Here is a 27,407-nt window from a genome sequence, read left to right as displayed (position 1 = left end):
ATGAACCTCATGTGAATATTTGCCAAGAGTCAAAATACATGTCAGAAGGTTTTAGATCTCTAGGACATACCCTGAAAAATCAATAATTTTCATGCAAACAGAGACCCGTGCTGTCTAACTTCTTTGAATCTAGAAGATTGAAAAGAAGGAAATGGAAAATTCTCTCATGACCCTACTGGCATACTCACAAATATACCACACAACATTGCCCCACACACATACAGCTACATTCTCACATATATATGCACCTTAATCAGCACACTGCTTTTCTATGCCTTTTTAAAAAAAATTATAGGAGAAACTTGTGGGTGAGGCTATCTTACAGTTTTTTTTACTAATGTTCTAACCTCCCTGCCCCTGTCTCTAGAGTTGGATCTTAGATCCTTATACCAAATTCTCATGTATAGGAGACTATATATATATATATTCTCTCTTTATATATAATATATATATATGAAGAGAGAGAGGAGCTTTGGTCATAAAATAATAATATCCCACAGCTTGTCACCAAATTATTTAAATGAAAAGGAAACAGGGACTTCCCTGGTGGCACAGTGGTTAAGAATCCGCCTGCCAATGCAGAGGACACAGGTTCGAGCCCTGGTCCGGGAAGATCCCACATGCCGCAGAGCAGCTAAGCCCGTGCACCACGAGCACTACCGAGCCTGTGCTCTAGAGCCCACGAGCCACAACTACTGAGCCCACAGGCTGCAACTACTGAAGGCCGTGCGCTCTAGGGCCTGTGCTCAGCAACAAGAGAAGCCACCACAGTGATAAGCCTGCGCACTGCAATGAAGAGTAGCTCCTGCTTGCTGCAACTAGAGAAAGCCCGCGTGCAGCAACAATGACCCAATGCAGCCAAAAAATAATTAATTTTTAAAAAAAGAAAAAAATTAAAATATAGAAAAGGAACAATGTAGAAGAAAAACAGAAAGAAAAACAAAGAAAGAAAAGGAAGGAAGAAAAATATGAACAAAAGAATCTAGGATGATGCAAAAATAAGGAAAGAAAATTTAAAACATAAAAATTACAGCAGGAGCTGGAAGAAGGGAAAAGAATCAAAAGGAAAAGGATTTGCAAAGCAAACAAGACAATTCTACAAAGAAAAAGAATCAGGAAGAAAGAAGTGATGTGATATAAAAAGGGAACAAATACTGACAACTGAGTAAATAATGAAGGGAAATGTAAAAAACCCTCAGCAGTGGATTCTTGAGTAAGCTAGAGTGGAAAGATAGGAAAGAGTGGATAGGCAGAGTAGAATAGAAGAGAGAAGTCAAAATTTATGCCCAGTGCCATGCCATTATCACAGATGCTATATCTACAATCTTTTATGCTTGAAAACCTGACAGTGATGCTCAACTAGGTAATGCTATAAGAAAGCAAGGGACAAAATTCTAGCAGGAAGAAAAAAATGACTGTGTTTGACTTCAGTGCTCTCAGTGGTTGGACACATTGTCTGAGCTATGCTCTCTTTCTTGTACACGCACTCTACTTCTACTATTTGACAGAGACAACAATGTATCCAGAACTTTAAGGTTTTCAAAGCACTTTAACATCTGCTATCTTACTTGCTTTTCAAAATCCCTTTAGGAAGTTGTTATCATCACCCCCACCCTGGCAGGAAAATCTGAGAAGCAATCATGGCAGTTTGCAGCAGGATTGAGACTCACTCTGGTTCTCCTGACTCCAACCCCAGGCTCTTCCCTGGATCACACTGGGATTCCAATGGCTGGGGTAGGAATCATGGGGATGGTGATGGGGGCAGGCAATGGAGAATCATTTATTGCAGAGCAAGTTATTTGTCATATGTACCTTGGTAATTAAAGAAACCTCTGGACTTTTTGTCGTTGTTGGATGGAATGACAGTTCCAATGAAGAAGTTTACAATAGCAATGAGAAGAATGATCAGAAGAATCACTTGAGCCTGGAATGACAAAGTAACAGGAGGTCAAATTAGATTTATTCAATGACTTTTTACATAATTATAAAAGTTATAAGTGCCCACTGAAAAAAGACCCTATCTAATAATTCCAGTTAAGATTCTACTATCCAAAGTAGGTAATAAGTTATGTTCTCATAAAACGGCATCTTAATGAGCCTTATTTGGCCTGAGTATAGATGTTACACTTTCAATGGGTGCATGTGCTTGGGCACTTGAAGGTGACATTTCAAGAGCATTTCAAGTACTAAGTGGGTAACTTAGTGCAGTGTTCCTAAGAATATAAATGGAGCCAAAAGACTGAACACTGACAGAGTTGGTTTCTTTCCTAGGCAGAGCACCTATGGATTCCTCTCCTTCCCAGTAATAACTGCAGAAGGAGTATGAGAACACAGAATGATGCATAGAATTCCCATGATGCCTAGTGCACTTGACGTTGGGCTACCACACCAGTGTGTGCCCAGCATAAGCGGTCTGCAAGGTTGACCAGCCAAATCTCTGTTCTTTAGTCCATCTGACATTTCATAGAGGTTACTGGCTTGGCATTCCCATATGCTGTTCCCTCTGCTGGAAACACACTTTTCCCTATACTTTGCAAAACTGTATCTTTCCCCTCATCCATTATGTATTAGTTACCTCCTCAGAGAGGCCTTTCTTGATCACTGAATCTAAACAATAACAGCTAATGTTCACAGAGGGCTTACAATACAACAGATGCACATCTAACTTTACCAATATTCTTTCAGGTAAATAATACCACCCACAACTGTATGAAGTAGGTAATACTGCTATCATCATTTTAAAGATAAAGAAACTGAGAAACAGAGAGGTGAAGTAATTTACTAAAGGTCATATAGACATAAACCAGGTTCAACTCCACTCTAACTACAGAGCTGGAGCTCTAAATTCTACCTTCTACTGTCATGAAACTACATTGCCTCCCTGGGGGAATAATCTAACGTATGTCCCCCCTGTTATGTTCTATCTCAGTGCCCTGTTTATTTACTTTATAGCACTTTCGCAATTTACCATTCCATATTTACTTGTTTATGTGCTTGTTTATCACTCAGCTCCCCGTAGACCATATGCTCAACTGTGGCAGGGATTGTGCCTGTGTGGGTCACAACCGAACATACCGTGCCTAGCAGGATGCCCAGCACGTGACAAGCACTTTGTCAATTTTTGTTTAATGTATGAATACATAATCTGGAAATAAATGCCAGGTGGGAATGTTTCCTATTGCCTTATGCAAGTGGGAGGCTTTTGCTATCTTTCCATTTCTGGTGACCACTTGATGTCTAGTTACTGCACCTCCAGGCACATAGGAACATAGGGGTTTCAGTGGTACTAGTCACTGTAGAGAGTTACAAAGCAAGCAAAAGACATGCTCTCCATCATTCAGAAATTTACTAACTGATTTACTAATAGTTAAATCCAGATATTCTCTAGTTCCAGGGCTTCTGATGCCCTCAAATTTGCTGCTGGAGTACTGGATTTCAGAGGGGAATGATAGTTTCTGCCTGTTATTTTCTCCCAACACACTTGCCATTTCTTGTGGGTTTCAGCACTCACAGCCAGCTTGGAAGGGGATACCAGGGTGTGAAGATGGCAGTAATCTTGTTGGCTGTGTTACTGTGACTATAGCATAAAGGACAAAGCACAGGCCTGATCACATGAGCTGTGAGTTACGACTGCCTGGACTTCGTGCTTTGAGGGCTTGGTGTTCCACCAAGCACTGACCTGGCTCCTTTTATCACAGAAAGTAATAATAGCAATTCTTTTTGAATATGGAGTTCCTTCTATTCCTGCAATTTGTTCAGGAAGCTGACTAGCAGTTGTTGGTAATATCATTTTGAGAAATTCACCTTTGCTTCCCATTCCATTCCAGCTACTGAAATTCCCAAAAGAATCACCACTGTGATGGAGCCTATTATCCGGATGTCATTGGTTGGATCCACCATCATCGAATTACTCTCCTGGAACAAAAAAAAAAAATCACTAAAATGGTTAGAAGCTTTTTTTGCCTATATGTCTTATTGTAGAATTTAACAGTAAGAAGAGATACCATGCACTAATGTCTGGGGCTACACAGCATAATGGAAAAATGAAATGCTCATAAATTGGAGAAGATAAAGAGTCTAATATTATTTTTTCCTGTGATAATAGGCCTTTGATAGCCAAGGTTAGGAGTTACAAATTTTAGGGATTCATTCTAGGCACAGCTTTTAAATCTACTGTAACACTAAGTAAAATTATGGGTACATACAGATATCATGTTTTGTTTCAGAAGAATGACTAGTTATTTTTATGTGTCAAGGGGAATCTTAGAAGAATAAAAATGAGTGGTTTCCAATGTGAATATCAAAAAAAAATAAGTGCTACTCGATTAAAGAACAAACTATGAACTATATAATCCACTCATTTATTCATCTAATTTCAAATAGAGGTACCAGTTGAATTCAGTGTCTGCCATCACTACCATGAAAGGAGGACCAGAAGTTAGCTCATATTCTAGCTAGTTAATGTGTTCACATATATACCATCCAGATGGGGCACCTAAACTAAAAAAGGCCCAGTTTCCTGCAGTGAGTTCTTCTAATGTTTGAACTTTCTTTCCCTTTGGAAATCTATAACCATAATAGTAATATTGCTGCTGACAATAATTCCTATTATCTTTTCTTTCATATTTTACACTGTATTTCATGTACATGATTTCATTTGATCTGTACCACATTTCTGTGAAAGACATAAACAATATTATTAGCCCATACTATAGATTTGAAAAACAAGGTTCAGATGAACAGAGGGACTGGTCCAAAATCTCTCAGCTGGTAAGTGTGAGAGCCAGGACTCTGAGCCAGTTCTGATGCCAAGCCTAGGGCTCCTTCAACTATATTCAGCTTCCACATTCTGCAGAATAAATCTGTTTCCTCTCATCTTGCTATAATGATATCCCCTAGTGCCCTGAAAAAGCAAAATAAACCAAATTATCTTGCTTGACCGAAGAAAAGAAAAGCTTTTAATTACCTTAAGAAGATCTACCACAGTCTCAGCAAATCCCACCACATACATAGCAACAGCCACTGCATTGGCAAAAGCAAAGATCAAGCCTATAGACCCACCAAACTCGGGCCCTAAGCTTCTGGAAATAAGGTAGTAGGCCCCACCTGAAACAAGAAATGAACATGCTTTACATTGAGGAACTTTTAGAGGATTTAGTTTATATGACCAAATAATTTTGAATGTCTGAGAACATTTAAAATACTAATTATTCTAATAAAAATATTATAAATCCTAGTAATTTTAGAAATCTTGTTCACTGTAATGAATAACTTAGCCCTGCCTTATGTTCTGTATATAATCTACAATAGAACTACTCTGACTAAATAAAATCCAATTTATTGAAAACTATAATACACAAATGCTACTAATAAGAATACAGCAAACTTTACCCCACAAATTCTTTGTCTTTTAAAAAACTTCATTGAAGAGTTCAAATTAATAATGTAACTGAAGTAAAATTTCATATCTGAAATTTCCAGGAACAGGCAGGCCCAGGCAGAAAATGAAGTGGATAAAGTTTATCATTGTCGTTCTAACTTCCTTTCTGGTATAATTTCTGGTACACTTTTACTACATTAAAAAGGTACCTGTAAAGTACTATGGATTATCCGCTCTATAAATCAGACTTAGTTTTGATGGTTTTAGCTCAAGAAGGCATGGTTATTGCCAAATACCCATATGTGTATGGGTGTGGCAAATGGGAAGTAAGGTAAGGAGGGCCTGGAACGATTGCTTCTCCCTTGGACCTTGAAAAGAAGGTTCTGCTCATGGCTGTATACTTCTGGGCACAGGAAAGACTGAGCCAGAATAGTTAACTACCTCAGGAGTTCTGAGAGCATGTTACTGAAGGTTAAAATGACTAGATGTTGAAAGGCCTAGATAACTAGATGTTATCACGGACCATAGTGAATCAATGACTTCTATACTGAGCTAGGCTTAGAAGTAGACAGAATTGGTAAAGGAATGACACTGAACACACATATCTACAACCAAAATTATCTTTCACTGAAAAGTTTTCACTGTTTCCTCCACTATAGTAACTCCTTTGGGTTAAGACGACAGCATCCTCTCTAAAAATGTAAACTTTTATTTGGGTGGGGCAAATCCCCATTACTTTCTTTGTCCTGATTACATTAAATCAGTTAGCAGCAAGTTACTAGGCTTGGTCAAAATGAGAGACAGGCAGGAGCTGTGAGAAGAGCAGTTTTGTAGGTAGGATGGTGTTTTAGAAGGCCCTGGGTAGGGAGATCTGGATAAGGTACCCAAGTAGAGACCCCAGGAGCCAAAACAGAATTGGAGGGGGAAGAAAGGAAGCTAGAAGAACAATGAGACAAACTTCAACCCCTCATTCTCTGCCCAGGCCTGCTTGTTCCTGGGTGATTTGAAAGTAACTCTTTGTTTTATTTGTTTTTATTTTCTTTTTAAGAATCTTCTCAAGCTTATTGGCCATTAGGAGTGTAGTGCTGGGGTGAACTCTGAAGGCTCACTGAGTAGGAAGAGTCAGCAGTGTCAGCTGGGGTGCTGGAGAAGACCCCTTCTGAGGGGCCCTGAGAGAGAGCCAGTGGGGTCCGTCCAAGGCACAAAGAAACCGTTTATTTCACTCTAATACTCTATGCTTTCTTTCTGGACACCTGGTCATTCTCTACTTTATAAACATGTTTAATCACAGGAAGTGGGCCAAAAAAATCTTTTCTGGAGATCTCTTAATTTTAGTTGAAAAGAATCATGCCTTGCTATTTAAATTTTGGATTATTTTGTTTTGTTTTAGGGCTTCTGGGGACTAAGTATCAATGTACAAATTTTACTTCCAACATTAAACCAACTCTAGACATTACTGCATAATCAAAGCTTATAGCCATAAGTACATGAATTGGCTTACCTCCTCTTACTACTCCATTTGTGCAAATAGCGGACATAGAAATACCTGTGAGTGTTGTCACTACCACACTCAGGCCAATGATGATGACTCCAAGACCTGAAAAATCCCCCAAGAAAGGTGTTTGGCTCCAGTACTTCAAGAAGTCACCAGTACTTCAGGAGGCAGCAGTCTGAATCTTGTCAAGGAAGGAACAGTCTCCCTATGAAAAACCTGAAACGTTCTAAAAGATCCCATTCCATCTAGGTCTAGGAAGGTCTAGGAAGCACCTGAAATGTACTAAACTTTAAAACTGAAGCTGTGTCGAGAAGTCATTTTCCAAGAAACACCAGCAAGAGGTGTGCAGTAGCCTGAAAAATAAAGCATTTACCCAAGGAATTTGAGCATCTGGAAATCATGACCTGCAACGTGCCAGAGAGGACCATTAGAAAAGAGACCACAGCTGACGAGAGTAGACCAGGACTATACACACAGTACCTTGTGTTTCCTTCTGTGTCCAGCTCATCCACATAGTTAGCCAGGCTTCAGGAACGTTGGGCTACTTTCTTGTTCCCACCAAAAAGAAGTATAATAAAAAGTTTTTGCCTACCCGTAGGAAGTGATGAGAGCATTTAGATATCTTAGAAATTTTACCTCCACGAACAAACCCGTTAGTTGCTATTGCAGAAGTTGACAACCCAGTAATAGAAGTTACCATGGTGGAAAGAAGAATTATGATAACTCCAAGACCTGTTAGCAATGAAAGACAGAAGATATTACATTTTACTTTTCTTCCTTGGATTCCCTATTGCTGCAAACTATACTGCTTTGAATTTAAGTGTTCACATCCAAGCCTTGGGCCCCAATGGAGTTCCTTCGTGCTAAGGAGAAACGGGTTTGCCTGGCGTAAAGACCAAGTTGGAAAACTGCTCGTTATGATGAAGGATGGTTTCCAAAAGCAAACACAATCTAAAATGCAGCCCTGGAAAGGAAAAGTTGACTTACGCTGGTGTCCTGGGAGAGAAACTACCCTGGCTGCGAAAAGAGAAAACATAACATTTGACCTTCTCTCTTGCTGGAGAGGAACCTGAATGAGAAAGTTGGAGGTTTGACAAAGGTTAAATCCTTCTCCATTTTTCTTGCGTCTCTTTTTGCCTGGCAGGGGGGGAAAAAAAAGGAACCAACTTGGATTACCTTTGAAAACACTCCAGAAAGGTCAGTGGTGAGCTATTTGAGCCTGTGTTGCCTTTACCTTACAAATGATCATGCGGGTCACAGGTTTAATTACCTCCTCTGACATATCCATTTGTAGCAATAGCAGAGGTGGATAAACCAGTGATAGCAGTCACTGTCACGGCTAAGCCGATGATAATCACACCAAGACCTCAGTTGAGAGAGGAAAAATAAAGGCAATTAAATGGTGGAATAACCCATTAGATCATTTACATAAAAGCCAGCACGTCTAGAGTAATCACCAAAGGACCATATCTGAGTTTAACAAGTTGGTCTGGAAATCACCACAGAGTAAATGCCTAGCATTGAAGTTTTCTGCCTGAAGTAGCACAGATCCAAGAAACTCAAGACCTAAGATGTGCAGTGCAAAGTTTCACATAACCGAACAACGATGGCTGGTCAAAATTCAACATGAACCTCACTATTTATGAAGTTCCAGACACCCATAAACATAACAATTGGTCTGAACAATCCCAAGCTGTTAATATTACTAGAGTGTAGATGTTCATCCTTCCAGGGAACTATCTTTTTATGTATATTTGATTGTGTAGGAGTGGAAAATTACATATAGTATAGAAAATTGTTCATCTGGCAGATGAGTAAAGTAGAAAGAATCAAATCAAACTGCATTTACTTACTGGCTATGTGAACTCTGGCAAGTTACCTATTTTCTGAGCCAAAAATGACAATGAAATTAGAAAGAATGTGCGTGTAAAGTGGCTGTGTATAAAGAAAGTAGTGGCATGTATAAAGACAGAATGCATGTGTAAAGTAAAATAGCATAGTGCATAGAACACAGTACATAATCAATGGCATTGCTTTTTGATCAAATCCACAATAGTCATAACAGCTGTTGTTTATTAAAAGCCAACTATATATCCAGCTGTGCTAGGCGGTATGTGAAATGCAAGGAAAAATAAAAATGAAAAAAGCTGCCCTCAAGGATCTTATGGTTCAGAATCATTTATTATGAGAGGGAGAAAGTAGACCAGAATTCGGAGGAAGGCAAGGCTGCTTTCAGTTTCAGGAAATACACACTAGGAGGACACTGAAGGGTAGCAGAATATGCTGTCCCAAAATTTGCCGCTTTAGCATAAGGATTATTTTGAGCTAAAGACAGTTGAAAAGAAGAAGATACCTCTTATTTGCCTAAAGGCAGGACATAAATTTGTAATGGTGTCTTCTCTTTCCTCTATACTGGGGACAGTTAATCAGCTAGAGACTGGAGACAGCTGGAGATGGTACTAGAGGAAATTACATAGACTTTACTAACTAGCCCTTATCTTCCATTAGTTCCCCCATGTATTTGCCTTCCCACAATGTGCCACTCTAGAAACTCAGTCTTTTCCTTTGTCTTGTTACTTCTCTAAAAATGTGTTGTTCTGTTAAGATGCTTGTATAAGCCCAAGTTCTAACCACCCCTTTGAGTTACTCAGTGCTGAAGATTCCCATGTACATGCATGATGCACATGTTAATAAACTTCTGATTGTTTTTCTCTTGTTAATCTGTATGTTGTCAGTCTACTTTACAGGGCCCTAGCCAATAAGCCTAAGATGAGTAGAGGGAAAACAGTTTTTCCTCCCCTACATTACCCTCCTCAGGGGAGATCAACCTCAAATTCAGGGAGAACTTGTAGGCACTGAAGTCACCCTGGCTCCAGCCAGAATGTGCTTGCCTAGGTCTGTTTGGTGTGTTCCTTGACATAAAGTGAATGCTTCATAAATGTTGTTGATAGCCTCGCTTGTTCCAAGGATGATAAGAAGGGCAGTTAGCCAAGAGAGGCTGTGATCTCTCTGACCATGCCCTAGAACAAGGGGAAGTGGAAGGAAGTTAAGGACAGAAATGGGAATGAGGTATTGGAAGCTGGCTCTTTTGATGCCTCCAGTTATATCCTGGCTCTAGCAGAAGTTTCTAGGCTATTTTACAGTTAAAGTGCAGTAGGAAGAGGCTAACCATGGGTATGAGGTGCAAACTTACACTGTATTGGTTTGGCCCCTATAGATTCCTAAACATTTGGTGTCGTAAGAAATGCTTGCACTAAATTCTTTGTATCTTTTGCAGGGATCCTGTGGTGAGCATCGCCTCTACATCACTGTGCAGTTTCAAGTCTGTGTGCCAGTAAAGGTGACTTTTTTTTTTTTTTTTTTTGCACTTCATTTTAACTCTTGACTTTATTTTGAGGCAGTTTGATACCAAATGTTTAGCTCACCCCAGCAACAGTAGAGAACCAAATAGTTTGCATTTCACGACATTAAACCTACTCTGACTTTTATTATTTCCCTACCCCTTATATTCCCTTTGCCTTTATTTTCCAAACAATTCTTAATTTATCCTTTGGCATCATATATATTTCTGTAAACCATTTAAAATCCTGGAACAAAGTTGCATGCATTTAAACAGCAAGGGATTTGCTTCCCTCTCACAATCAAACATAAAATCCCAGGGCAAAAAGCAGCTTAGAAAACATTCAGTTCATAGTTTTCTCAAACTTCAGTCCTTGAACCACCTGCTTCAGGAAATGCCTGGGGTGCTTATTAAAAATGCCCAGACTTACTGACTTTGGATCTTTCCAAGTGAATCCCAGGATCCTGCAGTTTTGTAACTATCTTCCCAGGTAATTCTTATGCACCCCACAGTCTGAAGATTATTGTTGAGCTACCCTCAGCCAATCTCAATCTGTGTCTGCCTGTTCAGCAAGGTTCTTTAGCTTTATCTTCAAAGAATTGTTTGGGAAACAATTAATCCAGCTCCCTAATTTTCAGATGAGACAGTGAAACGCACCACATATAAATGACTTGCTTCAGGTCATACTTGCTTTTCATGCCCTTCTTCCTTGCTTGATGTTTACGTTTATTGGATACCATCATGCCCCAGCCAAGGTGGTCAAGACAGAGAACAACTAGATGGCATTATCAGCTCATTCTACCAATTGCTTTTGGGGACAAGGCAGCCAGAACTTATAGCCCCAGATGGTTACCCAAGGACTGTAGCTACCATTACTCCTGGCTACAGCTTCCTTCTGGCTTTTTTCCCAGGGTCTGAGCTTGAAAGTGTATTCAGGTATCTTCCCCAGGCTAACCCCAAAGCCAGAAGGGGGTACTGCTTGTACTTGTTTGTCTTCTTTCCCAGTAAAAGGGACCCAATTTGGACCCAGATGGTGACTTAATCAACTCATTCAGCTTTAAGTTCGTGACAAAGTCCAGTAAAACTGAGTAAGGGTGATAGCAAGTTTCTACTACTCACTAAAGTCTATTTTCTCGGAATAAAAACAAAAACAAAAAAAAACCCTCCATTCAAAGGAAAACCCACTGGACACCCATTGAGGTAGAGCTCTACTCTTTTCTGAAGTTGGATTTGACTACTTAAATAAAAGATCCTTATTAAAATAATACTGATGTTTGAAAGTATAATAAACAGTTTAGCAGAAGATAGAATTCTTCATATTCTACAATTTTGCAATAAACATGAAACTGGGTTGACTGTGAAGAATAATGTAAGATCTGATTAAAGGTCAGATTATTACCCAAACATATGGATTTTAAATAAGTTGCATTAAAAAGAATCACTCCTGCCCTGGGCTACACTCACACCTCCAAACAAAGTAATGTTTCCTGATGCTCTCAATAAGTTACTAAACTGCCCTTAAAAAACTAATTTTGCATGAAACCCTGGAGCAATAACTTGGCAATATTAACATGCAGATTTTCCATGGAATAGCATATACTTATTTTGGACCCTGAGGCTGTAAATGTTCATTTGATATGCATCATAAAGCCAGCAAGAAGCCCTTTGTCAGGAACCCAGTAGTTGCCAAACACACAACGAGGAAAAACTATGGGAAATGGTTCCAGCTCTTTCTTTTTCGCATTAAGTCTTCTGGTGATTCTGAATCTGTTTTGAGGAGCGAAGGCAATAAATAATGACCAAGTACCTTTTAAATGTGAATTGAGATACATTTTGGAGTAGAATCTGAAAGCACATCTGAACGTCTGTGTTCTTGATACTAATGATTTATAGGTGTGCCCCCCACAAAGTGAACCTATAATGTATTTTCCATATATAGAGTAGAACATCATTAATTTTTATCACATTGAATCAGAAACTTTGATATAATTCAAATAAATTTTTATATAAATTTTAGTAGTATACTCGCAATAAAAATATTTGCCACAGGAAACAATACTTTAAATAAAATACAATATTTAAAAACATTAAATAAGCACTCAAAATAATTTCAACATCATCCATTTCCATTTAGAAAAATTATCAATAGCTATATACATTATCTTAGTCTTTTTACCTATCTTTTTTTAAGCTTCTATCTGGCAATAGTTTATTAACCTTTGTTTTCTTACTACTTGTACCTGCAAGTAACACTATTTTCTCTGGAAAATGTTCAACAATTCAGCATTTTTATTAGTCAAGTCACAGTTTCACCAGTTTTCCCACAAGTTATTTTTGTTTAGTGATGTTTTGCTAATAATCGTAAGGGGGAATACTCTGATGAATGTCAGTATGTCCCAAAATATGAATACTATTATTTAAAATGAATGTATCTCCATTACTTGTACACCTAAAACTCTATGAAAAGATGAAATATTTACTTGAGCATTTATCTGGTTGACAAGCTGGAAAATTCCAGTCTCCCAGGAGTTAACACTTTACCTGTCTTCTCTGACAAACGATGTCAAAGAGGCAAAGTAAAAGAGCCCAAGTGCAGATTAATTCTGTGATCTTCATCTCACGTTCAGCGTTAATGGTGAAAACAAGTTGCTTATTGAGTTTTTAATTTACACTGAAAACTACATAGGAGGGAAAAAGTGCTTACCGATCCCAGCTTCTCCAACAATCCAGGAGAGGCGAATGAAGAGCATGACACCCCAGATGTTCAGCATACATCTTACCTGTGGGTTGAGGGAGCATGGAAAAGGACATGAGAAGTGACAGTGGGGCAACACCCAGCCATCCTTGTAACTCTAGTGTTCAGGCCTTATTAACACTTAGCCCACTAGGACATTGAACAGATAGTTTCCATTTGTAAACACAGGAGCTTTCTCACCAGCACACCTTTCACCCATCCAAACTTCACGACACCGGCTTGATCTTCTTCCTTGTTTTCAGCTTGTTCATCACCAGGCATCCCATCACCGTTGGCAACCACGTCAGCTGAACCCGGGGCCACTGATACATTCTGCATTTTTACAGATAGCAAAACATGGTATTTGGTCAACACATGGTTCCATAAAACTTCCAGAGGCAAATCAAAACAATTGACATAAAACTTGAGAAAACAAACAAACATATTCCAGTCATTTTAATAAGATGATTATTTTTTGCCCTGGGAGTTTATGCGTTCATTTTGTGGGTGATTTTAGGCACCACCAAGACTGTGAGGGTGGTAAAGGAAACTGGGCAGTTTTTCTACTGTTGAGAATATTACCTTAGGAGAAAACCATGGGATTTGGATAAATTTAGAATACAAAAAGATCAAAAGAGAGAAGAGGGAATGCAAGGTGGGGAGGAAAGCTTATCAAGAGTGAATGAAGGTCTTTTAGAAGGCAAGGTAAGAGGGCCAGAAAGTTAACCTTCCTCACTAATGCAGTGTTTGGCCTTCTTTCCATTAACCTCCCTCGGCTTCATTTTATCCATCTAAAAAAAATGATAACAAAACTTCTCCACTCACGTCAGAGTATCTTTAAGAAGATTCTATAGAAGTAACACATAGAAGTGTTTTCTTTAAAAAAAAAAAAAAAGTTTAGAGTATTCTTAAAATACTCTAGAGAGTTGTTTGTTCTTAACTTGAGAGAAATTCAAGTTGGTTACTTGGGTAACCAATGTAATATAATGTGATAAGAGTTATTGTATGTGAACTGAATTGGAGGAAGATGGTGGTATGGGTTATTTCTCAGTACCAACCAAGGGCCTGCCATTCAGCAGGCCATCGATAAACAGTATTGAATTGAAGGTCACCCGATCTCTACCACTTAAAAGCAGATGACCTAGCTTCTTTTAATCCATTCTTGCCTGCTATTTCTTTTTCTTCCTTCCTTATTGGGTATTCCATTTCTCACTGTTTCCTCTGTGCAGGCCACATAAAATAAGAGACAGAAAGGGAATGAATCCCAAGTCAGATCATCTTACTATTTTTTGACAGCATTAGGAAAAATTTGAATGGCATAGGAAACTGAAATTAAAAGTTAAAATTTAGTTTTGAATTACCTGAGAAATATCTTAATCTTAAGCATCCTCAGTCCCTATTTATGCAGATAATTGAAAGCTGACATCATATAGTCATATTAATGTAAGATATGGATAAACAAAGTCCATAGAAACTGAGGCTGAACTGGGCAGAAACTGGTGATTTATAGCAGTCACAAATGCAAGTCATGCATGTAATTCAAAATTTTTCAGTAGGTACTTCAAAAACAGTAAAAAGAAATTAGTGAAATAACTTGGGGTCAGATATGGATCCTTACATTAAAAAATACATTTCTTTTTTGTAGAGTATCATATTTCCCATATTTATAATATAAATATTCATTAGCAGTAGGGGCACCCCACCTTGTAGGAGGGACCTGAATTACAGACTATTTTAATAATATACTTTACTTAATAGATCTGTATGAAATATTATGTCAGCATATGGTCATTATAAAAATATTGATGAGATATTGTACATTCTTTTTTTCCATACTGTATCTTTGGAATCCAGTGTGTGTTTTATACTGATAGTACATCTCAATTTGTACTAACCATGTTTCAAGTACTCAATAGCCACATGTGGCTAGAGTTATCATATTGGATCCTCACATGTCTATACAATACAGTCAATTACAGATGGATGAAATATTTGAGGTTCTTCTCCAGTCAATTAAAAATTATATTTTTCTCTGAAAGGATTCTACATTCATAAGGCAGCTGAGTAGTTCAAATGTAACTTTTATTTTGCATAACTGGAAAAATCAATGAGAGCAAGGAATTGAGGAATGTGTTAAAATACTCATGAATGTTAAAGAGAATACTTGGTCAGGAGATTCATTTATTTGATTTGATTTGAGAAAAACTTTTAAAATTGTCAATATTCTAGTTAATCAAGATCCCATGGCCAGGGCTTCCCTGGTGGCGCAGTGGTTAAGAATCCGCCTGCCAATGCAGGGGACATGGGTTCGAGCCCTGATCTGGGAAGATCCCACATGCCATGGAGCAACCAAGCCTGTGCGCCACAACTACTGAAACCTGTGCGCCCAGAGCCCGTGCTCTGTAACAAGAGAAGCCACTGCAATGAGAAGCCCACGCACCACAACCAAGAATAGCCCCCGCTCGCCACAACTACAGAAAGCCCGCGCGCAGCAACGAAGACCCAACGCAGCCAAAAATAAATAAATTAAATAAATTTTAAAAAAAAAGATCCCATGGCCAGACCATCAGCGGCTACTCAATCAAGGAGAAGGCAATTTCCTTTTTCTGGGTTAACTGGGGAGTCCATGAGACAGAGCTTTAGTCACTCACTTTTTAAAGGCAATCTTGGGAATAAAACCCATGTTTCCTGATTAAACCTGAACTTGAGGGTTTGGTCCAGGAAACTACTCTGCTCTCTGATGAATTCTGATGGTAACTTTGACCCTTAGATCTGGATTGATGAGAATACCAATGATTGTAAAAAAAAACAAAAAACAAACAAACAAAACAATATCTTACAATGTAAGCTAAAGAAAAAATGGGATATTTTAAATTTCTCCTTAAGTGAACATTTCTATCTAATGGATACCCTTCTGGTTACAGTTTAACAGTTCTTCAGTTTATCACTGGGACATCACAATGTGAAGCAAAAATAATATTCTATGAGGGCATGTCAAGGAAATCATTATATATAGAAATTAGTAAGGCAATAATTTTCTAAATTATTAAAAAATAGAGTCACTGTAGGATTTTCAACTCTCTCTTAGGTAATATGTTCAACCTGCTAGAGTTTCAAAGTTTTAAATATATTTATAACACAGAGGGGAAAAATCCCTCGAATGTATATTTCTTCCATTGACAATAAAGGTCTGATGGTAAATTTATAAGTACAGAATCCATTTCCATTCCTTGCTCTCATGTGGGAGCTGAAAAATCTCTGCACCATATAGACTAGGAGACTTGGAATCTAGTTTTGGCAATGCAGTTAATTCAGCACTTGACCTCCAGCAAGTTACTTTACCTTTCCTGGATACTGCCAGTGAGGATAAATCCAGTGGGTTTTCTGAAAATCTTCCTTTGAAGTAGTTTACTCTAAGGCAAAATCATTTCTCTATGCTTGCCATCTCCCTCTTCTAACATGTCAAAGCAAAACTTGGTTTCACTCTTTAATAAATGCCTCCTTTGTAAGCCCAAACAGCAATTATAAAGTTAACTTATCATCAAAGTACGGAAGGAGACTTCAGGTCGAGGGTTTGTGGGGACTTCATGGCTGTGAGCTATAACCGGTGGCTGGCAGACTCCTGGCTGGTGCATGTTCTTGGGACCAAAGTCTCAAAGACTAAAAGTTTTATGACTGCTACCTGAAACCAGTTTTTTCCATCATGCTTTGAATTAATTTGTCTGTTCACACTCCATTACCATATATGATGACCCACAACCTTTCATAAATGCATTTTAAATTGCATAGCTGTAGGGACTGATTATTTATTTACCAAGAGTTTTACCTGTGCATTAAGTATTTAGAGAAAGTAAAAGTATGTTAGAAAGAAAGAAAGAAAGAAAGAAAAGTTTGATAAAGGACTTTCCCCCCTCCAATATTGATAAACTAGTAAAGATGCAATCACATGCAATTTAAGTAAATTCCTAATGGATTTTTCTAGAAGATGAAAGATTAAATTATTTTATTTAGTATAAAATATGTGATTTTTCAGACCCTAGAAAAATGACAAATGCCTTTCTAGCTATCATCAAAGAAGAAAAAAAATACATATCTTTATTCTTTAAGTTCTAAAGAGATAATATTTGCTATGATATATGTTTTCAACTTTTCAGCCTTTAATCTCAGGATGGTGGAAATCTTAGACCATCAAAGAGGACTAGTTCCATAAATATGTAGGCCTAGGTGATTCCCTCCCCATTGTTTTAAAGTTTCTTTTACTATTGAAATATTTAAACATATGCAATAGTAGGGAGAATAATATATCTCATGTACCCATCATTCAGCTTCAACAATTATTGACATATTGCCAATATTATTCCACTTAAACTTCTCACACCCCTGCCACTGAATAATTTTAAAACCAATCCCAGTAAGGACCAGATAATTCCTAAGGTTCATTTCAGAATGAAAAATATGTAATTCTAATCATATTTCCATATCTTATTGATCAATATTATTATGTTTATACATTGCTATCCCTTTATGGTAAAGGGGAGTATTTTAAATTATGAAAATGAGAGGGATTTTTTTTCTTGTTTTAAAAGTTACTATACACCATGCCACCAGTGGTCACACTTTATAATCACAGTATTTTTATTATATCTGAAAACACATAGCTCACACACAAATTGACTTGTATTTTTGAAAGCTGAAGCCAAAAGGTAGCTACGTATAATAAACCAGCATGAGAAAATAAAATTAAAAGATTCTTAACATTTTTCAAGTGCACCTTTAAGGGAACTCCCATTCTATTCACCACCTATCACTGAACTAGTTATAATGTGAAATTAATCATTTTTTGTTTTTTGTTTTGTTTCCACAGATTAGTTTAATAGTGCAAGCTCCCAGGGGAACTGGTCTTGGGTACTAAGAAACTCTAACAAGTATTGAAATGAATCCTTAGTTGCAGAGTTTCATTCTAACAAATAGTTTAAGGGTACCTTCTGGTCATCACTGGCCTTCAGAGCATTTATTGCCTATTTTATCTGGCTGTCATTAAATTAGTGATTATTTATAAATTTGGATATCCCCAATTTTAATGCAAAAGTTCCAAATTTGAACTTTGAAGCGCTTTAGAAAAGATTATTTTCTAGAGAAAGCATTTGTAGATTTTTGTTTGTTCTTTTACAGAAGATAAGCACTTATACATTGATTTATGTGGTTTAATGTTTAACTTGATTATATGTCCTTTACTTCTACCCATAACTATGGCTTTTGACTTATAAAATAAAATTCTAGAGAGTAAGGTCAAATCTCTTTAACTCATTTTATAGAGTAGCTCTTGTAAATAAATGGCTAGTAAATGCTTTTGATAATGACAATGAAAATGACTGAGACCTACAATCAATTCTGTAGGAGAAGCAGCATGGTCTCTTGCCACAGTGCCTCCAACAGGGAAGAAACTAGGATCTCCTGCCCAGCCCATCATGACTGAGTTGAGATTTCTTCCTTGTGCATGAGTTCCACCATTTTCTATAGCTGTCGAATGAGCTGAGGCAAAGTTCTGTGGGAGAGCAGGCTGAGGATGGAAAATAGTGACAAAAAGCTTGGACTCTGGAGTCATGCAGCCATGGGTTCACCTTATTACCCATGTGACCTTGGCTTCCTGACCTTGGAAATTTACTGACTTCTTTAAGTCTTTATTTTCTCTTCTTAAAGATCCTTAGGATTTTATAAAACCTTCCCCATCTTTAAAATAGCAGTAATAATAGTACCTACCTTGAAGGGTTGTCATAGGATTGAGTGAGAATTTGTCAAGTGTGAGTACAATGTCTGACACATAAAAATTTCTCAATAAAATTTTTGTTATTAGTATACCGAGTCACTCTTTTTTTTTTTTTTTTTTTTTGGCCTCGCAGATTGTGGGATCTTAGTTCCGCAACTGGGGATTGAACCCGAGGCAGTGAAACTGCCGAGTCCTAACCACTGGACCACCAGGGAATTCCCCGAGTCACTCTTAATGCTTTTATTTACAAATTATTTTTAGTTGCTAACGGCCTAAAGACCCAAATGTGAAGTCATTCCATTGTTTTTGTTTTAATTCAGTTTCTATGCAATTGGCTTGTTAAAAATAATAATATTTACATCTTAATTTTCATAGTATTTTATACTTTTCATAGACAGTTTATTTCAATGACATGAGAACAATGACTTTAATTGAAAGGCTGTATATTTTCCTCAATCCTTTGTAATTGTATTTTTCTGAAATGCCAACAACAATGGTGGTAGTAAGGCTTAAAAACAGTTCCCTTTTCGTTAGCCCTGTAGTTAGGAATTGTGTATAAAAAGGTGGGCAGAAGAATTAGGTTGGGTACTAAAAGAATTATTTTTACAAAGTAGAAATACTAGATATTTTTTTGCCAGATGTCTAATAATCTTTATGCATGTTTTGATGTGGAAAGATCTCCAAAGTATGTGGTATAATGAAAACAGCAGAGTGCAGGACAATATTGTAAAATATGTCCCAATACTTGTTTGAAAAAAATACAGACAAAAAGTTAGACAGATAGGCCTATATGCTTGTATAGGCATAGAAAATTTCTGGAAGGATTTATAAGAAACTCTCAGTAATAATTGCCTTTGAGAGAATAACTGAAGGTTTACTTTAGATAAGAGACATTTCAGTATATATTTTTTAGTACTTGTTAAATATTTTTTCAGTGTGTATTTTACTTTTTAAATAAAATTTAAAATAAAAATTATCTGGTATAAAAATTACCATGACCATCATGAATAATCATTTATTGAGTTTCTACCCATTATAGGTAATGTGCTAGACTTCATCTGCATATAAACTAATATTCACAAGCATCCTGCAAGATCAGTCAAAGTTATGTAGCTTGTACAGTACTGCAAGTAAGGGATGGAGTCATTTTTTTCTGATTTTAACCAGAGCTTCCAGAAATCTGTAATTCATGGCCACCAGTATAGGCATTTAGCTCTTTACTACATAGAAAATGAAAAGGATTTCTTCACTACGATCTCAAATCACTGGGATTACAAATTCTGTCAGTATCTATCACTCCTAGAGTTTTATTTAATGTAGAGACTTAAAATAATGTCTTTCAAACCGAGTTTTCATTTTACCTCTTAGGACAAACTTGTCATATAATTTTTTTTTCCAACTTGGAAGCTATAACCAGGATTTTCACAAAATTCAACTGATTTCTGACTAAATTTGTTCTGCCACTTAGTATGAATGTACCATTCCTACATGGCTTTTAAAGCATTATATTAGGGATACAAAAAATATCTCCTAACTTATGTCAATTATTTTCTACTCTTACATTATTTAAGTAAACACTATCATTTTTTTGTATATAAAATCAGTGACATGTCTGAGTATTATTGTACAATGTTTGTTATATTGATCATTTCTAGTTGTGCTTTGAGAAGCTACCATAAAACTGTCAAGGGCCACAAGGAGGTGGCAGCATAGCTACATTATACTGCAGGTCTTCATCTTTTATTTGGGAGACGGGGGGAAAGCAGGGGGAATAGCAGAATCAAATTCACTAGCAAGGAAGAAATGAATTGAAGAAGGCCCAGACTGTTAATGTCTGAAGGAGAGTACAGAAGTAGAACATGTGGAATAAGTGCTCACAGGCTCAGCGACACTAGAATGGTCCTGGCTGTGGGAATGTGCCCATTGCAGATTCCATGGTTATATACCGATTCTGCTCCCAATTTGGTTATGTGGATAGCTCTGCATGATTTAATCAAGGTGAAGTACACAGAAAGAATAACTAAATTACTTGTTCAGAATTACTTGTTCAGAATAACCATACTTGTTCAAACTATACTTGTTCTTAATTCAGGGCATTGAGACTAAACCTAATTTTTAATGTATTTAATTTGCCATTCCTTCATATCTGAGAGAAAAAAATACTGTAAGTTAATGTTAAGTCCTTAGTCTCATTTTATCTTTTCAAAAATAATATGATATCCCAAACAGCCATCAAAACTGTCAAACGCAGCTATTGCATTTCTCCCGTTTAGTCATTCAGATGGTTTTCTAACAGCAGTGCCCTCAGAGCTTTTCTCCCCTTATATAAAGATTTACATAAACCGTGGCTTTAGAAATTACAAATCAGCTGCTTTCCTCTCTCTAGAATATCAGCCCTAACAACAATGTGAGTTGACACCATTTCCTTTTTAATAGAATTAAAATTTTATTTTCTTTTGTTGTAAATTGGGGAAGGAAGTGAGAATATTTAAATTTTGATCGCAATTTTAACAAAGGATGCAGCTTTAAAAATTAATGAGGTAGGGTACCGTGGAATAAAATTTCAGGTCTATGAAGACTTTGGCTCGTCTACCTCTTCAGAATAAATTGAAGTCTCTTCATAATGTTCTAAATTTCTCTTTCTGCCCTCCCCATATCTTGATATCTTGGAAACTCCTTGTGCCTTCTTCTCTCAACCTTCTTTTCCCTCTTTTCCTTCTCCCTTCCCCTTTTCTCACGTAGAAAAGGAAAGTGACACTTTAACTCCAGGAACTTCACATTGCCCTGCTTCTCAACAATCTTCCTGGGGGCTGCCTTTTTGTCTGAAATCACTACATTGCTAACTTCTTTTGATTAAAGCAGCAGGTATCCCAGATAAAATCTAAATCTTATGTCTATAAAGAAAGCAGCCATTTGGCAGAGTGCTGCTAATACAGTACACAGCACAAATAAGGCTTGGAGTAGAGAGGGGTAAAGAAACAGGGCATGGCACCCTCTCTGGAAGTCGCTCAGTCTTCAGTGGTAGGACCCAGAGTCAGGGACTCTGAGCAGCCAAGGGGAACAGGTTATGGAGAGAAGTTTTCTTGTGGAAAGAAGGATGAGCAGAAACTAAATGGGGCTTTTCACCTTTACTAGCATCTTTCATGAGAGCAGTATTCCGAGGATTCCCAGAGTGGGCAATCATTTAATTAAAAAGCTGTTGAATGAATGAATAAATAGGAAAGGAATTGTTCCACTCATTTTTTTTCCTTACCTTAAAACCTGGGCAAGAGTAGACTGCATTTAGATATGAGACAACTAATTATTCTTCTTAGCAAGTAATTATATTCCATAAAGAATGCTATTCATTCCAAACTGTGGTCCAGAAGAACAGGAAAATAAAGTGCATCAACATATTTTAGAGCAAGTAACCGAAGAAGAAATCTCCTAAGCTTATAAATGATTTGCTACAAGATTAGAAAAAGTGCTGCCTCATGCTTCTAGCAGATTGGGAACCCTGGCTATATTCATTAAATAATGAAAAGTGTAGCCACTTCTGCTGCTTCTGTACTTTAATTTAGTTACTTTTATATGCTTAAGTGCCTTCAGGAGCCTTAGGCAAGGTTTTGAAGAAGAAGGGGTAAAATGCTGAATCTTATAAATCTCTTCTCTCTCTTTAAAGAGTATAAAAAAAATACCCATGTGCACTAAAGGCTGGTACAACAGTGTTAACTACAGCAAACACCAGTGACTTTTTTTTTTTTTACAACTGCTGTGGAGGCATTAATACTAAGGTGAAACCAGCTTAGTATTCAGTTTGATATGTTTAACCAAGTGTGAATTGAATAGCCTATAATTGTAAACAAGATAGCACATATTGCCTAACTTTCAGAATTAACTTTTTAGTTCTCTGTCCTCAGTCAGCAAACATTTGAGAAGCACTTTTGTCTATCTTCTGTTTATTGGGAACTAGGGACAGATGTGTAAGTAAGATGGACGGTTTGCAATAGACCTCTTCACCGGACACTTTTATATTTATAGTGTTCGTAAGGAGCAGGAGATCACCTGAAGGAGTAAGGAGGATACTTTCCTGTACCTTTAAGCTTACCTTTGCCAGTTGCTCGTGAATCTCAAGCAGGCTGGGCCGGTTGACCTTGGGCCCACTAACGCTGCCTGTGTTGCGATAGTACTCGATCTTGGGAACGGCATCCATGGTGTTGTGGCCAAAGGTTTGTAGGTAGTATGTGTTTGTGTGAGAATCATAAGCATGAAAACTGGCATCTGTTTTAGCAGTTTCTCCAGTTTGGAGGAAGTTGTCATAGCGGTCCTGATTCCCAGGTCTAAAGCTGATTCTGAACCTGTTCTGGCCTTCATCCCCAAAAGAGGTTTCCTCATAGTGTGGGGGGTCGGCGTTGTCATTCACAGCCACACTGCTCTCATGGCTCTCATTTATGACATGAACTTGAAAGCGATTGGTATTACCGGGCGCGGAATCCAGAAATACATTGGAAGAGTTGTTCAGTGACATCTTCCAAAACGGATTTTTTGAACTAAGCTGTCTGCTTTACAGTTGTTTAAAAAGAGTCTATAGCTTTCCTCCTCAAAACAAACACTAATGTGTTTACATTAGGGAGCTCCTGGCTTTTGCTCCAGAAGAACTCAATAAATAGATTCTTGATATATTGTCTCCTATACAAGCTTCAGAATGTTCTTCAAAGCTGTCATTGAAAAAGAAAATTAGACTTGTTCCAGATAATATAAATATATTTAAGTAGGGTTGGGGGGGTATGAGGGAACAGTTTTCTTTCATAAGACATACGATTTTAAATTCATTTCCTGAAAAATTACCTGTCCAGGAACCTTAGTTACCTGGGCAATTAAATCCCATAATAAATAACTGGGGACCTGCTTCAGCAAACAGAATTTCCAATGGAGTCATTAAAATGTTACCTGCGTTTGTAGTATTTGCTTGTACTCAGTGCGATTGGATTCAATATGACTTTAGAAAAGATATAACGCTACCAACTGAATAGGGTAGGAGCTGATGAGAATATTCTCAGCCTGAAACAGAGTTCATTGACAGTACTAAATGTGGAAACTGCCAAGTATTTTGTGATTGATATTAATATATATTATATAATGAATACATTTAAAAAGTATTTTTTAAACTTCTAAAACATACATTCTTGTCAGGTTATAAATATACATCCTGTCAAGATGTCTCTGTGAATTCTTGGGTCTTTTACTAGCCTTCAAAATGTTTCATTTGTTCATACATTTGTTTGTTTAACAAATGCTATTATGGAACCTTTAAAAAAAAATAGGAGTATTCAGGGTAAGGAAATAAATCTCAGTCCTTAATAAAGTTGTATGCTATATTTAGGTAGAATAATTATGCTCTACTGATTCCCTTTAAAGAAATATTCTAGTCTTCAAGAGGTTTTTATTTGACTGTGAGATAGACTACATAATCATTTTCACAATCCACGATATAAGCCCATCTTAGAACATTCTTTCATCAGAATAATATCTCTTTATTGATACCTTAAAATTTGGCTTTTCAAAGAAAGTTCTACAAAAATAGATAAATACAAAAAATAAATTAAAAAACCCAGAAAACCTTGCTTCTCACCAGCAGTTATTAAAGCTATTTCTTTGAATTAAAAAAAAAAAAAATCCCAACTTCAACTCTCAAATAATCATTCCTGGAGCAATTATAAGTGAAACTATTACCTCTTTAGTTTTTATGGAACCTCTCACTTCTGTTCATTACCCTTGACATCCTCACCTTTACTCCACTCCTCAGAATCTACTTTATGACCTAATGTTAAGTATGATTTTTACCCTGCCCAGAAATGTTTAACTTACCACCCAGGAGCCTTCTCAGGAAGCATAACTTACTTCAGCATCACCCAGGCATATATGCAGCACTTAGCTTTCACCCCCAAACCTTAGGCTTCTTCTTATTGGTTAAAATCTTCCTTGAAAAAGATGACGAGAAATGATTGGCCTGGATTAATACTGTAGGCCCCACCCAGCCATTAGCACAGAAGAACCTGAAGTACTACATCAGCTAGTAACCAGGAGTAAACCATTAATCCTTTTAGACAGGAAGACAAAGTTTCTTTAATTCATAAGGGGAGTTGGATTGCTCAACAGCAATCATCCAACAAAATATGAGCAGTGCTTCAGTCTGAGGCTATATAAATTGAATCTTGCCATCTCATTTCACATGATTCCTAGTGACCTCCTATTGTTCAGGATATGCAGCAAAATATAGGCCTCCAGAGATAATTTCTATACTTTGTAACTAGACAGTGGTATTTGAGATTATTTTATCTTGCTTATAGCAGATATTATCTTGATTCTTCTCTGCACAGGAAATGAGCAGATTGAGAGTATGATCAACGATTTATTGAAAATATTTCTACTTAATGGGAAAACTCTTTCAAGCAGAAATCAAACTATGGGTAAGTTTTCCAGCGGCACTGCTAAATGACCTTTTTGCCTCCACCTGGCAAAACGTTTTTATCAAAACTGGTTTTTGAGTTTTGTTGAGGGTAAGGTTTTGCTCAAATCTGTGAGGTGGTGATTATTAAGACAGCACAAACAATTCCTCTGTGCAGGTTCTGTCACTGGTTTTCAATCGCGATGACTGAAGGAGTCCTCCTCAGGTTTTTTTGGAAACTATTCAAGTGATTTCCAGTTGCCTGAGCAGCAGAGTTGTGGTGTAATACAGACATGAGGAGCAAGTCTCTGGGGTCAGCATGCTTGATTCACATCCTGGCCCTGCCACTTCCTATCTATGTGAACACTGGTTAGTTAGTCTCTTTGTGCCTTTCACTTTCTCATCTGTAAAATCAGTTGTGAATAATGCTGTGTTGTAGACTCATTGTGAGGGTTAAATGAGTTAATTTGTATAAAGGGTTAATGTGCTAATTTTAGAAAGCACCGGTTTGTACTTAGTGCTTGCTTTTACTATATCGGCAATATTTACAAGTTACTGATAACTTTTGCATCCAAGATTCTGGGGTGAATCAATAGAGATTGGTATAGGTACTATGCCTGTTAAAGCAGGGGGAAAGGTAGGTTGGTGAACAGATAGCAGATTATAGAAAGGAGTCTGGAGATACCTCAGTAAAACCCCTCAGAGGCTCTTAGTCAGGTAACTGTCATGCTAATCAGTCAGGCTGATGTCATGAGGCTGTATCAGAAATTGAGACAGAATTACAGGTACCTATAACTCATTTTGCTCTTAAAGGCCACTGGTACAAGGCATTTATCTGTTCAAGAAAGGGTTCTGACTTTCCATATGGTAGGTGTAGGGAGTAGTCTCATTTCAGACTCACCACCAGCTGGGTGGTGCTGGTTATTTAGATCCACTAAGATGAGGCTGGGACTCAAAACAAGTCTATTCACCGGCCTTGTAGAGGAACTGGGAACTTACTTGCAGTTATTTCTGCCACTTCTAGTCTCCCTTTCCTTCAACTGTTCCCTCAACTCTGGTCCTCTTTCAGGAGCCCATCTATTTATTCCTCAACCTTTTCCCTCTACCAAAGACTATGAATGCCTCTGATAGCCATCAATTTCCTCTTTCCTTGCTGACTGACTACTTGACTACAATGTAGGGTGAATTGGTTTTGGTCTTAGTCTTACATCAACTAGACATTTTCTCTCTAAGCTTTTTATCTCTAACTGTGAAATGAAAGTCTTTGTTCTCTATTAAGGGGATTCAGACATTCTGGAGCAGATGGGAGATGGTTTGGGGTATATGGATGAAATTATTACACCATCCATAAACAAACCTTGAAAGGCCTTTCAGACAGGTGGGTAAGGTAACAGGGGGAAACTGTCCGGAGGTACTGTCTATCTTTTCTCTTGTCCTCCTTGACAGGGCTCTTGGGAAAAGGCAGCTAGGGGATAATCTGGCTATGACATTGGACATCTATTCCTAGAAGGGTTAGCATTTCATGAAATTTCCATGTTCTCCATGCTATAACCATCCTTTATATCTCACATTTTTTCTAGCTCTAAAAATACCGATTCTAACCTCTCCGTCCCCTCCCCTTTCCCCCAGGAAGTCTAAGGTACACAATAGGCCATGAATAAATGCTATGAATGAAGACACTTTTGGTTAAAAGAATTTCTCTTTAGTAGGATTAGAAATAATATTAAGGTGGGGTTGATGATATCTGAAAATCTTATGGGTGTTGAACTTTCAGAAACAATGCTCATACTTCACAAAGTTTTCTTATCTTTGGTTTTTGGGGTCTTTTTTCTTTTTGAGATAAAGATGGGGCCTTGTTAACATCACAGGTCTAGTCACCAAAATGGAAGGTCTTGTTGGGTGTCTTCCTTGGGAGACAAATGGGAGCATCTGGTACTTGGGCACATATCTTAGTGAGTACTTCAAAAGCTGGGGTCACAAAGGAGATGACTAGCATCATGGACATTTACAGCTTTCAGTGTGTCCCGTTGACTTGGCTCAATGAGCTGTTCTTGGACCAAATTACGAACTGGCTACAAGGTATCCCAGGCTGACACTCCAGTACCTACTGGGGTTCAAAGAGTCTCCTTAAGGTGTGAGTTTGGTCCAGAAGATCCATAGCCAACACAGATGTGTTCTAAATCTACTATGAGATGAAAAGTGTCAGGGACTCTCACTGAGACAGCTGGCTGTGGAGTGCCTTAGACCTGAGCAATAATCATATT

The 27,407-nt window shown here is 37.6% G+C and overlaps 1 protein-coding gene and 2 long non-coding RNA genes across 9 annotated transcripts in view; 2 read left to right on the top strand and 1 right to left on the bottom strand.

The window, feature by feature from the left end:
- The window catches only part of LOC309626677, a 96,533-nt gene extending 94,727 nt beyond the window's left edge, over positions 1–1,806 (top strand). Inside the window, exon 5 of the long non-coding RNA XR_014243352.1 lies at positions 1,591–1,806. This is a non-coding gene — a long non-coding RNA (uncharacterized lncRNA). The remainder of the gene's footprint in view (positions 1–1,590) is intronic.
- Positions 1–24,633, bottom strand: part of SLC12A1 (solute carrier family 12 member 1) — a 93,777-nt gene extending 69,144 nt beyond the window's left edge. The window contains exons 1-10 of one of the 7 annotated variants that reach the window (XM_082387654.1): positions 24,564–24,633; positions 22,804–23,413; positions 13,151–13,282; positions 12,920–12,995; positions 8,146–8,241; positions 7,512–7,607; positions 6,882–6,977; positions 4,967–5,106; positions 3,805–3,915; positions 1,813–1,924 (exon numbers count right to left, since the gene is read on the bottom strand). In XM_082387654.1, the coding sequence (XP_082243780.1) occupies positions 1,813–1,924; positions 3,805–3,915; positions 4,967–5,106; positions 6,882–6,977; positions 7,512–7,607; positions 8,146–8,241; positions 12,920–12,995; positions 13,151–13,282; positions 22,804–23,223 (1,279 nt within the window). In that variant the 5' untranslated portion in view covers positions 23,224–23,413; positions 24,564–24,633. Of the gene's footprint in view, positions 1–1,812; positions 1,925–3,804; positions 3,916–4,966; positions 5,107–6,881; positions 6,978–7,511; positions 7,608–8,145; positions 8,242–12,919; positions 12,996–13,150; positions 13,283–16,291; positions 16,401–22,803; positions 23,414–24,563 lie in introns of those variants that run through there. The other 6 variants (XM_082387656.1, XM_082387655.1, XM_082387660.1 and 3 more) reach the window with 6 other exon arrangements.
- LOC309626678 overlaps positions 8,248–27,407 on the top strand; it is a 29,085-nt gene continuing 9,925 nt past the window's right edge. Inside the window, exons 1-2 of the long non-coding RNA XR_014243353.1 lie at positions 8,248–10,215; positions 25,076–25,165. This is a non-coding gene — a long non-coding RNA (uncharacterized lncRNA). The remainder of the gene's footprint in view (positions 10,216–25,075; positions 25,166–27,407) is intronic.

This window comes from Balaenoptera borealis (genome assembly GCF_965194805.1).
Source record: "Balaenoptera borealis genome assembly, chromosome: 3".
In the NCBI taxonomy this organism is placed as follows: Eukaryota; Metazoa; Chordata; class Mammalia; order Artiodactyla; family Balaenopteridae; genus Balaenoptera; species Balaenoptera borealis.
Note: the sequence above shows the minus strand (reverse complement) of the source record. Positions and strands in the feature narration are given on the sequence as shown.